The sequence below is a fragment of the Ixodes scapularis genome, unplaced genomic scaffold (genome assembly GCF_016920785.2).
Source record: "Ixodes scapularis isolate PalLabHiFi unplaced genomic scaffold, ASM1692078v2 PGA_scaffold1__304_contigs__length_218370807, whole genome shotgun sequence".
Lineage (NCBI taxonomy): Eukaryota > Metazoa > Arthropoda > Arachnida > Ixodida > Ixodidae > Ixodes > Ixodes scapularis.
In genome coordinates, this window is record NW_024609846.1 from 110,510,926 (window position 1) to 110,526,771 (window position 15,846).

General features: G+C 41.7%; 1 protein-coding gene across 1 annotated transcript in view; it reads left to right on the forward strand.

Annotated features, from left to right (window-relative positions):
* The first annotated feature begins 5,103 nt into the window (after nt 1-5,103).
* Nucleotides 5,104-15,846, forward strand: part of LOC115310667 (neprilysin-4-like) — a 133,298-nt gene continuing 122,555 nt past the window's right edge. Inside the window, exons 1-4 of the mRNA XM_029969124.2 lie at nt 5,104-5,233; nt 5,413-5,460; nt 12,164-12,325; nt 14,251-14,340. Coding sequence (XP_029824984.2) covers nt 5,104-5,233; nt 5,413-5,460; nt 12,164-12,325; nt 14,251-14,340 — 430 coding nt within the window. The remainder of the gene's footprint in view (nt 5,234-5,412; nt 5,461-12,163; nt 12,326-14,250; nt 14,341-15,846) is intronic.

Consider the following 15,846-nt stretch of genomic DNA (forward strand, 5'->3'; position numbering starts at 1 on the left):
CGCGCCCAACTGGTCGCCGAAGGCACAGGTGCTCGCTAACCCTCGTAGCGCAGCGACGAACTGCCCGAGGGTCTGCCCGTCCCGGCGGCTCCGGTTGTTGAAGCGGAACCGCTCCATAAGCGTGGACGGCGCCGGGCTGCAGTGCGAGCGCAGCGTGGTGAGCAGCTCACCCAGCGTTCTGACGTGTGGCGTGGCCGGCCTGAGGAGGTCGAGCACGAGGCTGAAGACGCGGGTCCCGCAGCTGGCCAAGAAGATGTCCCGTTGCTTCGCCTCGGGTGTGTCGTTCGCCCGGAAGAACACGTGGACTTGTTCTTCGTAGACAGGACAGGCGGACCCATCTCCCTCGAACGGCTCGAGCCTCCCGTACAGCGGCATGACGACAGGAGCGGGGGGCGGTGTTGCGACTCTCTCGACGGCGTGGGCCGAACCGTGCACGTTGGTGGCCTCCAGTGTCACGGTTCCTCGTCGCCAGTGTCACGATCTTTCTTGAAGAGACAACACGCAGCCTGGTTGTGAGGGTGGACGATGACTGACCGGAGCGGCGTGCGCTCAACGGCATTTATTGGGCGCGGTGATCAATGTTGCCTTCCGAGCCTGACGGCCACAGACGGGCGGACTGGAGGGGGGCGCTACATACTTGTCACATGCAGCTCGCCGCCGCTTTAAAACAGCCATCACTTAGGTTCAGCTCGAAGAACAGGGCGAACGGACGTGTTGCGCTTACCGGACAAAACATAGGCTCAAAAATTCGGTACAAACCCACGTATTGTAATTTGTAGCGACATAAACCACGCAATCATTGCAACTTACAAAGTTGTATACTGGGACATTTGGTAATATTGAGCATGGTTGATGTAAAACGGGTTTAAATAAGGTGCCGAAGAAATTAAGAAAAATGACAGGACGAAACTGAACTCGCGAATAAAGTTATTCTTTGAAACGGTGTTTCGGTACGTGGATGATTTTTAGAGGTTCGTACAAAAAGGGAGGGAGATACAGCGCGTGCTTGAGTCTTGGATGTACTAATTAAGTTTGGGAGTGGCCTCAGTTTTACACTCGAGAAATCAAAAAGTAAGGGTTCTGCAGGTCTTGGATCTGTCCTTGTGCCTGGGGGATGAGCACGGATGTTGGTCTTTTAGTCTGCAGTCGAAGAAACTAGACCTGGACTTTATGTCAGCCAATTCAAAAGTGGTGAAGAAGGGCATTGCCGTTTCGGTTCTAGGCTTGGCACTGGCGAAGTCATGCCCACATTTGATGAACTTCGTTTTCTTGTCTTGGAGCAAGAGACTGATGGCAAAAGGGTTCCCGCAAGCATTTTTCACAGTGGTGGCGAGCTCTTTCTTCAAAAAGGCTAAAGGTATAGAGAGAAGAAGAGTTGATTTTGACAAAAGCGAATGGTAGTGGTCCTGCACAACTACGGTGTTCTCCACAACCTGAAACAGGTTAGTAGTCGGTTTCGAGTTCCTATGGTTTTTTTAGCCCCACCACAAAGTAACGAAATTTGTGCTAGACTCGGTGCAAGAGCTCAAAATTATGAGAAGGTCAGTTGCACCAAAAAACATGCAAAACCGTTTTTCTCATGCGTTTCGTGTGTTGCGTAAAGCATCCCCCTGTCTTCTGAAACGTTCTTCGTTGGGCAGACAGGGAGGTGTCTGAACGGCATACTCAAGGAGTATACGTATTTGCCTAAAGCAGCGGTAAGTGGCTTTCTAACTTTTCATTTTAGATTCGGTTTGTGCCAGACCGCCTTCACTGATTTGAGGATCTTGTGAGGGCACATGAAGAAGGTCACGAGAGAAATTATCGATGCGCTTTACATTTCATATTTAACTGTCAGCTGTTTGCGCGATCCATCTGTCGCGTTGTCCCAAAAAGAACTGACGTTCCTAAAATCTTCAATGGAGTGTCCGGTATAATATTGACACAACGTGAAATCACGTTTTGCCTGATTACGAGCACCCGGGATAACGAGTGCTTGTGTGTAAGGATGCTTTGTGGTGAAGATATGATTAGAACTGTATTTGTTTCTTATTTTTTTCGTTTCAAGTAATAAGTTTAGTCGGGACTTTAGATACGTGTTGTCGTACTTGTAGCTTTCTTCGTCACCGTTTTTTTAACCTGATTTTCATCAACCATTTTTTATATAATTATTGCCTTTGCTGAACTTGTTAATAAGTGCGTTTTGGCCTTGATTACTTATTGTGGATGAGCCACATTATAGACCATTTTTCTAAAGAATGGAGGCCTCCATGTTAACAAGACATAACTGTAAAAAATAAAATAGAACTTTCATTCTGGCAGCCTTGTTCCACCGTGTGTACATCAGACCAAGCGCGTCAGTCAGCGCTTGCCATGCATGCACTTTTGTTTCGAAGTTCAAAAAATGTTTTGCTTTTAGTATTTGTGATAGTCAAGGTCAAGGATGATGTTTATACTCCCTTACAGGTTTTTTACGCCGTTCAACATTTATTCTAGTTTCAGTATGTCTTCAATGTCCTTGTTTCACGAATGAAGACGCCGAATGAAATGTAACGATCAATCATTTTATGAACATAATTCACTGTGTCGACCAACTGCTATCAAAGAAGTAAAACGAACGACCATTCCCATTTTTCAGTTGCAGCTCTTTTTTTTCCACAGAGCGGAATCACTCTCGGGTTGGAGACAGCAGAACCTCGCAGACGGCAGTCACGTTAGCCACTGTACGATAGGAGCTATGGTTTAGACCAGCGCTCCAGCATGACTATCCGCAGGTCGATCCAGTGAAACGTAATCCCTCAAGCGGTGTTAAAGCTGATTAATGTAAAGCGGAATGTAAACCTGCAACACACCGCCTCCTCTTGTCACAGCCCGACTAGCGGCATCAATGCCCGACAGTTTACGTCACCTCACCTTGTTGTTACATTACTGATACGCGAACACAGGGTCGCATCGACGATAATTCTAGTATTCTGTTCACAACGCACAACGCTGCCATCGCGATGATGCTGCTATGTTACTGACACGCAGAAATACAGAACCACCTTGACTGCCGGTTCGCACTCGGCATCGGAAAACAGAACTGAACTCAGAACAGGAGGTACCCAGGCCCCAGGCTGCAAAATCTCCGTCTTGAACGCTGTTTCCGCGGTTTCCATAACGTCTTCAATATTGACACGTCCTTCCGCAATCCGAAGGCGACCTTCTTAGCCCAGTGTACGTAGCCCTGCTGGCACTGCTCCGGAACTTCGCTCTGTTTCTAGTGGCTTCGCTTGCTCGTATGATAAAATTAGCGGCAAAAAACATCGATGCAACCGAAATGCTCTGCACGTTTGGACTGGGTGACGGAATTACAGGTGGCCATCGCTGGCGTTGAATCTCAGTGAACCACCAACATTTATTAGAGAACGAGCGCAATGTGCTCGAAGAACGAATTTGAAACAAGATGCGGCGGTAGGGCGAAACCCTTAATCCGCCTGAGTGAAGAAGGGGATAAACGCCTCGCTCTTCCCTTCTTCTCGTGTTCGCTTGGAGGCGCGTCAGTAGAATGGAGGAAAACGCGCCTTTGCTACTTTTTTTCTCCTTTTTTACCTTAGAGTGTAGGTACTAAAAATTAAAAATAATTGGGTTTTATTTTACCACGCACATCTTAGGTATCTTTTCTGCTCTTTTCACAAAACCAACTACGACAATTTTAACTTAAACACAGACATTTTCCAGATATGTTGTTCCATTTATCTACATGAATATAAGTCTTTCTATGGCAGTCGTGAAGCATAGTTCAGCTTGGTTTCGAAGTACTGGGGCCGCAGGAGGTCTTAAAATTCGGGCCGTTCTATTGACTGGCTTTATTTGACAAACCTCAGTCTAAAAAAGCCTTCCTCAACTTCCAGTAAAAACATTTCTGAGTTCTAGAGCCTTGATAATATGATCGAGCGAATGCGATGGCTTTTCCCATATTGGCGAGTCAGTGCTGACTAAAGTGAAAGGGCAATCACAAGAGGTTGCAAACTGTTTCGTCTTTTTCCAGATTATAACTTGTTACCAAGCTTCCCGAACACTGAATCTTACCAATCACCTAAGTGCAATTTGTCAGAAGCATATATTTTATTATGTTTTCTACTAGAAGGTCTAAATGTTGTTGTCAAATATAACCAGAAATAATCACAAAAAATTCGGACTACAATAAATTTGACTAGTATTATAATCTTGTGATATCCTTGGCATCGCTCGATGTCACTAGCGCAATTCCTTCTTACGAAATCACCTGTTAAACTCGACATGTCTCTTTGTACCTCCCCTATCTTGTCTCTGGTCTCAGCCACGTAGTCAAACTTCTTATGTTGTGGAAGAAAGCACAAGAGGGTAATATTCTGAAAGAATGAGGATAACGAAAAACAGTTTTCTTGTTTTTTATTTAAAGTTTGCTCCACAGACACATTTGGGAGAGCCGGCACGTTGCTGAAGGAATCAGTCTTGCTTTCTACGTATTAGTGGCATTTTGTTAGACCTACCCGTGGTTTACTTACAACCTCCATGTAATATATTGCTGATCCTGTTGGTTTTACGCGGATAAACTATTATATAAATAATAACCTGCATTCCGACGAGAACGATCGATTATGATTCATACATTTCGAATTTGGCCAGCGAATTTGGCCAGCATTCGGCCAGCGTTTCGTTGATTTTGACTTGTGGTCGATTATTTCACTACGCTTTTAGGTAGTTTTTAGGTCTTTAAATAAAGAAGGCGCATGTTTGGTCTTTACTCTAAAGTAGACTGCTAGAGATCAGCAATGAAGCTTTATTCGAAAAGCTCGTGTTTTAATTTTGGCTTCACATGTCACGCTGATACACAGCTAAACCAATAACCTTGCTTAAAATCGACATTCCATATTGTGTATGGTGAGTGCCTTAGTGCCACCCACGAAAATTGAGCACTATAACGGCTTTATCAGTGCTCAGAAAGTGCTATACAACACTAAACAAGTGCAATTCACTACAATAAGAACACCATTTACATGGCAGGATTTTCAAAAAGTAATTAAATAAAAACGTATTCACGGTGAAAACAGCTCTTTTTCATATGCGAATAACAAGCATATTTTGTGATCTCCAGAAACCATGCGCAGGAGTATACCTTGGTCATCGAGGCAGAGGTACATGCTTCCTCATGCTCGGCAGCTGGTGGCATTCTGGGGATTCTACTTGATTTTGTTGTTAGCTGAGCTCAGCGCTGCAAAATCATCATTGGGTGAGTAATATAGTCAGAGTATCCTTTGAAGATTTTTGCATCGTATAATGTAGACTAATTCATGCCTGTCAGCCTCATACGTGTTACCAGTATAAGTAAATAATTTAAAATATTAATAATAAAATCATTCATATCTGATATCAAGATTAATAATTCCTTTTCCTTTCAAATTGTACCAGATTTGACCCCCCAAAATATGTGCAAAACAGAAGCCTGCAAAGAAAGAGGTGAGAATGCTTGGATGCAACTGGCAATTATCGTACTTCGTCCGTCTTCGAACTGTTTCTAGTTTCTTAATGCATAACCAACTCGACAAATTTTGAACAGTACAACGACGTAACTGACTATTTATTGGAGCAGCAGATCACTGTGGCTGCTTTACACAAAGCAGTGATGAAGGCACCTACGTGAAGCGTTCGTAAAAGTACCTAGCATTTTTGTGTGAACATTTCTCTGAATGATAGGACTTCCGGAATCTATCAAAATGCGTCCTAAATGAAAGTACGTTAGAATAACGCGCGCAGTTTAGGCTCACGTTAGCGCTAAATTTAGCGCTTGCGTTAAGGCACGCCGCGCAAGACAGTTTTAGAATAGCTTTTCCGCGACGCGACCAAAACACCCAAACATCGCGCGCTTGCACCGCCTTTAAGACACAGTAACAATTTTAATTTCACACACCAAATAATGTAATTCGAGAAAAAAATATTTTTGCTGGTCCCGAACAACACTTTAGCTTTGCTCAAGTATGAGAATGCTACGCGAGATGTCCACAGGTCGTGTCCGGTTGCGTCGTCACGGCAAGAGAGGTCTCGTGCACCAACTTTCGCCACGTTCGAACACCGAACGTTTACCGAGAAACGTTCGAGCTGCAAGTGGACGGCGATAGTTGCCCACCTTGCTGGGTCTTCCAAACCGTTCGTGACGTGTTTTTCGTCCTGTTCTAAACGTTTATTTTTTTTGTGTGTGTGTGTGATGTCAATGCTGCTTAGTTGGGCCTTCAGATCTCCGGCGACCTTGATGTAGAGGTAAAGTTTTCGCCACAGGAGGTGCACCGTTATGGGCATCGCGTTCGGTGGAAAAAGCCACTCCTCGTAGCTAGAAGGCCACTGGTCTTGCGATATTTCTTTAAGGGCACGTTGCCGTGCTTCGAAGTACAAGGAACACTCCCATGCTAGGTGTTTTCTTGCTGAAGGCACAGCGTACTTTCGCCACATGCCCCCGTCCAGGTCGTGTCCATGACGTGCAACTCCCGTAGTTGTTCAATGTCGTCCTGTATTGAAAATTACAGCGGCGAGGATACGGCCGACTTCGCGTTTACGACGACCACCAAAGCGGCCACCACCGCAGTCTTGGGAGCCGTTATTTTCAAACTGTGCTCGTCTCGGCTTTAGCCAACTTATCGCTTATTACGCATTCGCCTTTAGTGTAGCGTAAATACTCTTTGTGTACACACGAGCTTTCCAAAAATAGCGTACGCTCAAATAGGGCCCGCAACGTGCAAAACGCGGTTAGCGTTCAGAGCCTGCGCAGTTTCGACGTCGCAACTATCACGTCTTTGTAGACGCGATATTTTTTTCTTCATTCACGTTTTAGTCATTTAGTACTCCTGACCACATTCGCATTAGTGGAAACAAGACGTTGGAGCAGCTGGAACTACTTAAGCTTGTATGTGCTTTGAGGCTAGGATTAAAAAGCCCCGCTAACCACAACTCAAACCTCCGTTTCGTTGTTTTTTTGCCCATAAGGATTATTGAATCCAAATGAATATATCTGAAATCACTTCAGTTAAACTCGGAGTATTTTAGAAAAACTCAGGTAGCCATCCAACTAGATGTTACATAGTGGAACTAAGTCTCAGTGCAGGAAACACATAGAACTCATAGCTGAAGATGGTTAGGCAAGAATGGGTCTAAGTTTTCGTTGCGAGCTTCTCCTTCGCTACAAAATTACCCATTCGAAACAGATGCATGCAGTTTTTGACTTTGATAACAAAAAAAAAAAAACGAAACGCATTGTGCAGAATTCATTGATAATTTAAGCGCAGTTAGACAGGCGTAGTTTATTAAAATTTGAAGTAAAATGCGAACGTTGGTATAAATAATGAAGTTTTTGTTGTTCTACGTGACTTTCGTGTACAGGGCTACCGCAGACCCACTCCCAGTGCGTATCTTCAATTTGTAGGGCTTCGCTTTTGCCGAATAGGTATTTGTACTATAGCTTCTTGCAAGTTTAAAATAGCAGGAGATGCCACTCCCTGAAATGCTTTCTGCTCGCCATCATTTGTGGCTTCTTCCTCTTCAGCAATCGCTCCTCTAAGTGGAAAGGGGGGGGGGGGCTTTCTACAATGGTCTTTTAGCCTGCTACTTTCAACCTGCAGACTATAGTGTGTTACATCATAATCACTTAAATTGTAATGCAAGGATGTCATTTCTGAAAAAAAAATACGATTAAACGAAGACACTATTAAATGGTGTGAAGCCTTTATTAGAGACCTCTTAGTATCCTACGAAGCGTCTGTCCACGCTCGTTTTTCGGTGCCAAAAAAAACAAAAAGCTCCAAATTACAAACATTTTCTGTTTTGCCCATTGGCTGAAGAGGTTTGCAAGATATAGAATGACTGCTAGATACACACATTTCTGCAAAATGAATACCAGGCCAAAGTTTTTAGTAATCTTTACAGAATCAAACTAGATAAATGATGAAACGACGCAACTTTGCACGATTCGAATTATATGAAATCTTACCTAATCTTTCTGAACTACACAAGCCAGAAATGTTCCCAAATTTAATGTTTCAAGTATATTAAAACAATGTGTCATCTCTTTTATTACTGTTCCAGAAATCAACTATTAAACGACTACTCCACTGCTTCACCCTCATCTAAGTAGGATAATTTCGCGTACTATAAGCTTGGCATCAGAAACTTTTTTTTAAAAGAATGCTTTAAGGACGTACGATTGATGCTCGCAATGTAATTTGAATGACAGTTAATTTTTTTCATTAAAACTGACAGTCGACTAAATGGCGTCGAGAGGAACAATCCCCTGACGCAGTGCTCAGGAAGTTACTCTTGCTTAAAAGTACAAAACGACACAAAAAATAAGGAGGCACACCCGGTCTCTAACCAGTATAGGCTGCATTCGTATGTTTTGTATGGGACTCTTTTTTTGCTACTCTCGACTCGAAGATTTGATTCCGATTACCCACAAAAAACTTGACTAAACTTCGTTGACAATGACACAAGACATGTGGATAAGCGTTCGTTTATTTTAATATATTTACTTAACTCACTTCGTTGTCGCCGGGTATAAATAAATTTCTAATCAACCATTGCACCTAGGTGATTCTCGTTTATACCGTACTTTCCTTGCTTGAATAACTTGAAACGTGTAACTGAGCACTTTTTTTTTTCCTTTATACATGTCAATAAATATGCTAATATCGTAAAATAGTAACGTTGTCTGACACATATGGGTGTAAGCTTTTAAAAAAATATTTTCTGGCGTTAATAATATTTTTATTTAACATGCTTAATTACTATATGAATTACACCCTAAGAAAAAAAAACGCTTTCCTTGTATAGATTATAAATACCACACATTCCGGGAGTCATATAGGTGTTCCTTACGCTGTTTGCTTATGCCTTCTAAATTTTGTTTAGGTGATCAATAAAATCAGAATTGCGTGGTCCCTTGCTCTTTGTGTTACAAATAACGAGCAAGTACCCCTGAGGAGACCGCGCTATCATAACAAGCCTACACTTTAGCCTTTGTGCCTGTGTTAAAGGGGTACTAGGCATTTTCTTCGTAGTCTTCGATTTGTTTGAAAGTTTGCAAAACATGTCAACATACTTCAATCAAATAGTAACCCGAATATTAGAGCAAAATAATTTTGTTTTCGCGAAGTTATTGATATCACAATTTTGACCCTGACCGTGATTTTCAAAGTGAAAATCTCTACTAGAAGCAATAAAAAAGTGACGTAGGTGGAAGGTAGAAATTCAGTCTTTGGACTAGACTTTTTTTCCAACTGACTACAGGCTGTTCATGGTGTCCAATGGATGTTTTGGAAGCTCGCTCCAGCGCCCGCGCCGCAGCAGGAAGCAAATGCTCGGCATAGTCCATATTTACGCTGCCCTCTCGAACTGCAAGCCTGCCTTCCCCTGACGTGACATTAAAAAGCGCGGGAATATTTGAATGTTAGTTTTCACATCATTTTGGCTTGCCGATTTCACAATAAATATTCTGAATTTCGCGATACTGAATGCCATACCGGAAAAGGTAAAGGCCGGTTTTCCCGACAATATAATTAGTTGGGGTAACTAAAAAAATCGCCGGAGTACCGCTTTAAGGTCAGAGAACATCTCGACGTTCTCCTCATGCTAACGATACGGTTGTTGTAACTAGTAGCGCCGTGGCTCAATATACGTGAAATATTGGTATAGAGTAACCATAATGCTTGTGAAAAACAGATTGCAAAAAATTAGGCACCAGACATAAATATCGAATGACTGCTTAGAAAACAAGACAAGACTCCCGGCGAAAAACTACCACAACGTGAATATGTCATTGCAAAACCACGAAAAGAGGAGCAGAATCAAAGGCTGTAGCAACACAATGGCGTTGAGTCACTTTATTCTAAAAAACAACAAATATTTGTTTCTAAATTACGTACTTTTCGCTTATAATTTCTTACATATTATGAGCAGTCAGAACAGTACCGCTTGTTCGTCATTAAAAAAAAGAAGCTAAAGGGCTACTCCCACGGGAATGTATAAGTTCGCAGGTTAGAGAATTCAACTTCCTAAACATTGCTGACGAAGATTAATGTTTGGGGAGTGAGTGCACAATAAATATGTTTATTATTTTAACCCGGGGGCTTTCGTCTTGCTCTATACAATAAAAGGTCGCGCATGAGGGGAGTGAAATAATTTGCTGATTGAGTGGGATATTTTATTTTTATTTATTTACAATGTTGTCAGCCTCCTAATCGCATCCACGGGAAGACTGGGTGCGTTTTATACTTTATAAAGTACCGTTGAAAGAAAGGTGGAAAAAAATTATTTTAAATATTTAACACGAAACAATTCACAGTATTAAAATGGGATGTATAAGACAAAAGCAAAAGTCAATATAATGCACAAAATGATTCGTGAATGCTGTTATAGAAATGTGAAAACTTGGGGATTACGTTTAACTGCCAACTGTTTAATTAATTTTATATCTAAGTCAGAGATCCGTACCACGTACCACGTGACACTAAGCGTCGTACCGCGTTCCACGCGGCGGCGTGTGTTTCCAGAACACCTCCGATTGGATACATTTCGTTTCTTGTGCATTAATAAAACAGGTAGGAAACGCCAGAAAGCCAAGGTGGAGTGGTGTAGTGGTTAGCACACCCGACCGGACATTGGGAGGCCCAGAGTTCAAATCCTGGCTCCGCCAATTTTTGGCTTTCGGCGGGTTCCTGAAAAACTTGGATTCTTTAATTCATTGGATTGAGTACGGTTCATTCATCTGCACATATTCGTTCATATCCTCCTCGGAGACCACGTACGATGACGTGAAGTGCCCGTGTTGTGTATTCAATAACGTGGCTCTTGATTCTCGCAGATGATGATGATACCGTGTCTCTAAAGCTCATAAACAAAGAATACTACTACATGTACACGGGGCGAGACAAACAGTGGGAGGATTTCTGGAGCACAAACGAGCACGTACCACGTGACACTAAGCGTCGTACCGCGTTCCACGCGGCGGCGTGTGTTTCCAGAACACCTCCGATTGGATACATTTCGTTTCTTGTGCATTAATAAGACAGGTAGGAAACGCCAGACAGCCAAGGTGGAGTGGTGTAGTGGTTAGCACACCCGACCGGACATTGGGAGGCCCAGAGTTCAAATCCTGGCTCCGCCAATTTTTGGCTTTCGGCGGGTTCCTGAAAAACTTGGATTCTTTAATTCATTGGATTGAGTACGGTTCATTCATCTGCACATATTCGTTCATATATATATATATATATATATATAGCGTAATAACTTATTCGGTGTTATTATCGTACACGATATCTTATATCTTATTGTCGTATCGTATAATAATATCTTGTTCTACGATACCAGCAACAAAATGATGTTTTGTTCTGTTACATAATTAGGTCTTTATCATGCTTGCTGCTCGTGTGTCTGTCGGTTGAACATTGCCCCTGACTAAATAAACAAATTAAGGTCGCGATGTTTGAATGTTTACAGAAGTGAAAGGTGAAACCCCATCTGTCGTACCTTTTGAGTACAATTCATTCTGCCTTTTTCTAAAACAATATTTTTATTTTCTGTTTGTTTCTTATCTGAGATGGCATATTACACTACTGGCGTTACTACTGATTTGTTTACTGTTAATTTTGCTTTGTAAACTCATATCTCCATCATAAAAAAGTTGTTGTTGAGCTCAAGCGTATTTGTGGTTTGTGTCACGATTGCACGTCGGGTTGGGTGTCGCGACAACCAGAGGCGTTGGGTTCGGGAGAAGGTGAAATGGAAGGGTTGTTACGGTGCAAATGTGGGGAGGCGAGCGATATTTTGCTCTTACCCCTCTATACTGCTTACACTTTTTTTTTCAAATGAAGTAATTTGTTTGCTCTCCCCCCCCCCCCCCTCCCCCCGCCCTCCGAAGTCACTGACAGTTCGCAAGAAAACGTTAAGAATTGAATACGTAAAAAGTAAATTCTGTTCTGTTTGTTATCTTTTGGTTATCTTAACTGATTACCTCGTGCTGTGTTTCTCTGGTTAGTGACATTATTATGTAGCATAATACTTATTGTTCTGCGATTAGTTCAGGGTGCAGACGAAGTGCACCTCATAAAGGAATTTCGAGTTCTTTTTACTACCGCATTTATATTTGTGGTACAAGCCTCTCGTTTAATTCTTTATGCAGCTAAAATGATGTTGGACAGCATGGACCAGACAGAGGATCCTTGTACTGACTTCTATGAATACGCCTGTGGAAATTGGAAAAAAACTCACGAAATACCTGACGACGAGTCTAAATTCGGAAATTTTCATATCCTTGACGATAAAGTTGAAATGGACGTAAAAAGTATGTTTTCATTAACGCTGTCCACTGAAAACATTTATCTCGTCTTGAAAATATAACTGTGCCGCTTGATTAGCTTCAAGGAAAAAGTGAAATGTTCAGCCGAAACTTTGCTGCGACCGGTGCCAATTTTAAGGGCGCTAAGCTCTTCATATTATACTTTATTCTCCTCTTTTGTCTCTAAAGAATACTAGGCAACGCATTTAACAGGGAGCAGGGAGTTTTCAAATTGTGTTTCTTGGCGCAAGCACGTTCCACACGCTTTAAGAATCCTAGGAAACTCAGAGTTGCAATCAGGAGTTGTCTTTTCTTTTTCTTAAACACGCAACTAAACATCTCGGCATGTCCCTCCTTTCGGGACTGATATAAGAACAGAGGGCATGTCCTGATGTTTGGTCGGGTTAAAAAAGGTGGCAAATGAGTGTAACTGTTCTGTTCTCTTCGATGCTTACTGGGTACGTGGTTGACTTTGTCGCATGAAAAGACAATCGCAAAATACACTTTAGTTCCCCTTAAGGGCAAGCCAATAAACTATGGGCATCATACCATTTATAATTATGTTTATTTTTAGATGTAAAGCAATCTAATATGCGTTCTTTTTTTTTTTTTGGAACTCCACTAGCATAACCGTAATTAAACGCATATATTATATAGTATTACGGTGGACGTACAAAGCACCGAGTATGCCCAATTTTCCCGTTCAAAATACAGCATTTAAGGCGTCCTTCAATCCGCAAGTGTAGCTTTAACGTTCCCTGTTTTTTTTTTTTGTTTTGTTTTTCGCCACTCTGTAGGCATTAGCTTGACCACTTTTTCGAAATCTCCAATAACAAAATCCAGGCTCTTCAAAATGTGCACTTTTATTAGGAGAGCGAAGTTGGAGAGTAAACTCCCGTTTTCTTTTGCGTATAAAACGAACATGTGCTCCTAAGGATCTAAGCGAGAAGCTCGCGAAATATTTCAACAGTCGAAAAAAATTAAGAAGCTTCTTAACCCGCGACGACTCTCCTTGTCGAAAACAATCAAGTTTTTAATACGTACTATAATGCATTCAAATATAAGTATTATCTCGTGTCTCGGATTTACTCTGCACTGCATATTCCCATTATATTAATATGATTTGTTGGCCCAAAACATCAGTCTTGTAGTAGTCCTAGAATTTCTACCAAATTTTATTAACGCTCCAGAACCCATGAGGTTGCGGCAGTAGCCAATCGGAACACTGAATAACAAATACCGAGGCAAGAGGCATTTGAATAATAAGTCACGCCCTTCGTTTCTTAATCTAAAGATCATTGTATTAACTTTGACCAGAAACGACATGAGAGACAAGCGCTTCTCTCTGTCGTGTTTCGCTTTGTTCTTGTTTTCATAGATTTTCTTTCTTAATTATAAATCAATGCGGAGTGAACGATTGTCGACTTCTTGCACAGGGGTTACCATGACGTAGAACGCCGAGCTTTTATTGACTGACTGAAAACGAATAGTGGTTAGACCTCAACACGTCTAGCATTCAGGGCCTCTAAATTCGTCAAACACAAAGTTGGGGCCGAAGTTGACGGAGCGCACCAATTGGCCTATCACGACGATGAATTCGCGCTTCTTTCGCCGACGTCCAATCGGCGCGCTCCGAGAACTATCGGCTCCAACTTTGTGTTCGACGAGTTTTGGGCCCATGTCTACCCACTATGTCCTTTCTATCAAAAGCAATCGGTGCTTTTTTTCAATATCATGGCTACGCCATCTGGTAAACATGTTGGCAAACGTATGCCATAAACCGTGATTTGTGGCCCGGGAGTAAATTTGAAAACCTGATAATACTACCCAATAATTAAGAGTGCTTAACTTAACTTCACTGAAGCTATATTCTTTTTTACACCATATAAAGTTGACATTGAACTAAGCTTAAATATTATTCTTATATCTAGATATTCTATTGAACGCTACACTTAAGGAAGAAGAACCGCAGAATGCTACTAATAAGGCTATTCTGGCCTACAGAGTCTGCCTTTGTGAGAGTACGTAAGTTTCTTGTTCAAGGTAAAATATCTAAATGGCGGAGCCAGAGTATCGTATTTCCTTTTTTTTCAACGCCGAGTCCTCATTGGCGGCGAAGTGGCAAGATTCACGAAATTATCCAAAGCGCACACGTGCGCTTTTGAGAGAAAGGGTTACCTGCTTTCTGGAGGTTGAGAATCCGAACTAATGCCTGAAATTTTCAAGATTCGCCTCAATTAACCGCCTCTTTTTTTTTGGTATGACGCCAGAAACTGTTACTGAACCACACAAAATCGGTGGGAAGGCAAGCTCAGATAGAACAACCCCTATTTGAAGAAAGATAAACCCTGTAACAGGGATGGCTAACTATAACTAGGCCATACCTTTCCAGCTTTAATAAAAAAACGCCAATAAATATCCGTCGGTGTCAAGAATACAATCCCCATAAAAACCGAAAAGCACCTCTCAACAACCGCTTGTGTCGACAACAAAATTTGTAGAAACTAAGAAACATCAATTTCTGGACATCTTTGCATTAGCTAAGACTGTTTTCGTCAAGAACCTTCCCACCAAAAATTAACTCTTGGTATTTCATTAGTTCTTCACAGAGAATCACCGCTTTTTTTCGTCCTTTGGGAAGATATCGTCAATATACATGCATAGTTAAAAATAATGCACACCAAAAATCATCAAAACATTTTGTCGTTTAAATATACGCCGGAAAGTCTACGACGTGGCTATGCACATCTGATGAAAACAAACCGCATTCATTTTTTTTTTTAAATCGTTTAGCCCTTTATCTAGTACGGCGACTCAAGAATCTAATGTGTTTTTTTTTGCTGTTTACACTTCGCGCTACATAGTGATGGTAAAAATTTACAGATCGGCAAGAGGCTGCTTTCCCAGCCGAGTTCATGTCAATGCGCCTTAGTCCATAGAGGTCTACGTTATGAGTGACATCAGCAGCAATTAAAACCAACGGCATTTCAAGCAACCCTAAGCTCTTAATATGGGCTTTGCGCGTTTGCTTTGTTGTCATTCACAAAGCGTAGCTTTAAGAATGATGGCCACATAGATTTGTTTTTAAATTATAATAACCAAACTCATAGTACAATATCTTTCTGAAATAAAGATTTCGCACATCGAAACCCCCCCCCCCCCCCCCCCCACACTTTATATTTTGCGCTCGCACTGAATTTAGCAAAATTTTTGAACTGCCGTAAATTTAAGTGATTTGTTCGTAACATACACATGCTGTGTCGGTCAATCCCTAACAAGCAAATTGTCCATAGCGATGGATTGATCTTAAACCTCCCCTTTCAAAATATGTACAAATGGCCTTTTACATTTTGTCCTCGCCCATGAAGCAACAAATTCGAGTAATCATGGACACAAGGAAAAATCTCATATTCGTGCCGTTATGTGTTTTGTTTTGGAAATTAATATATAAAGCTACCCTTTTTATGTTTTGTTTGATGTTTAGGGTTTTAAGAGGAGTTCTGGACTGACAAGCAGTTTGGAAAATA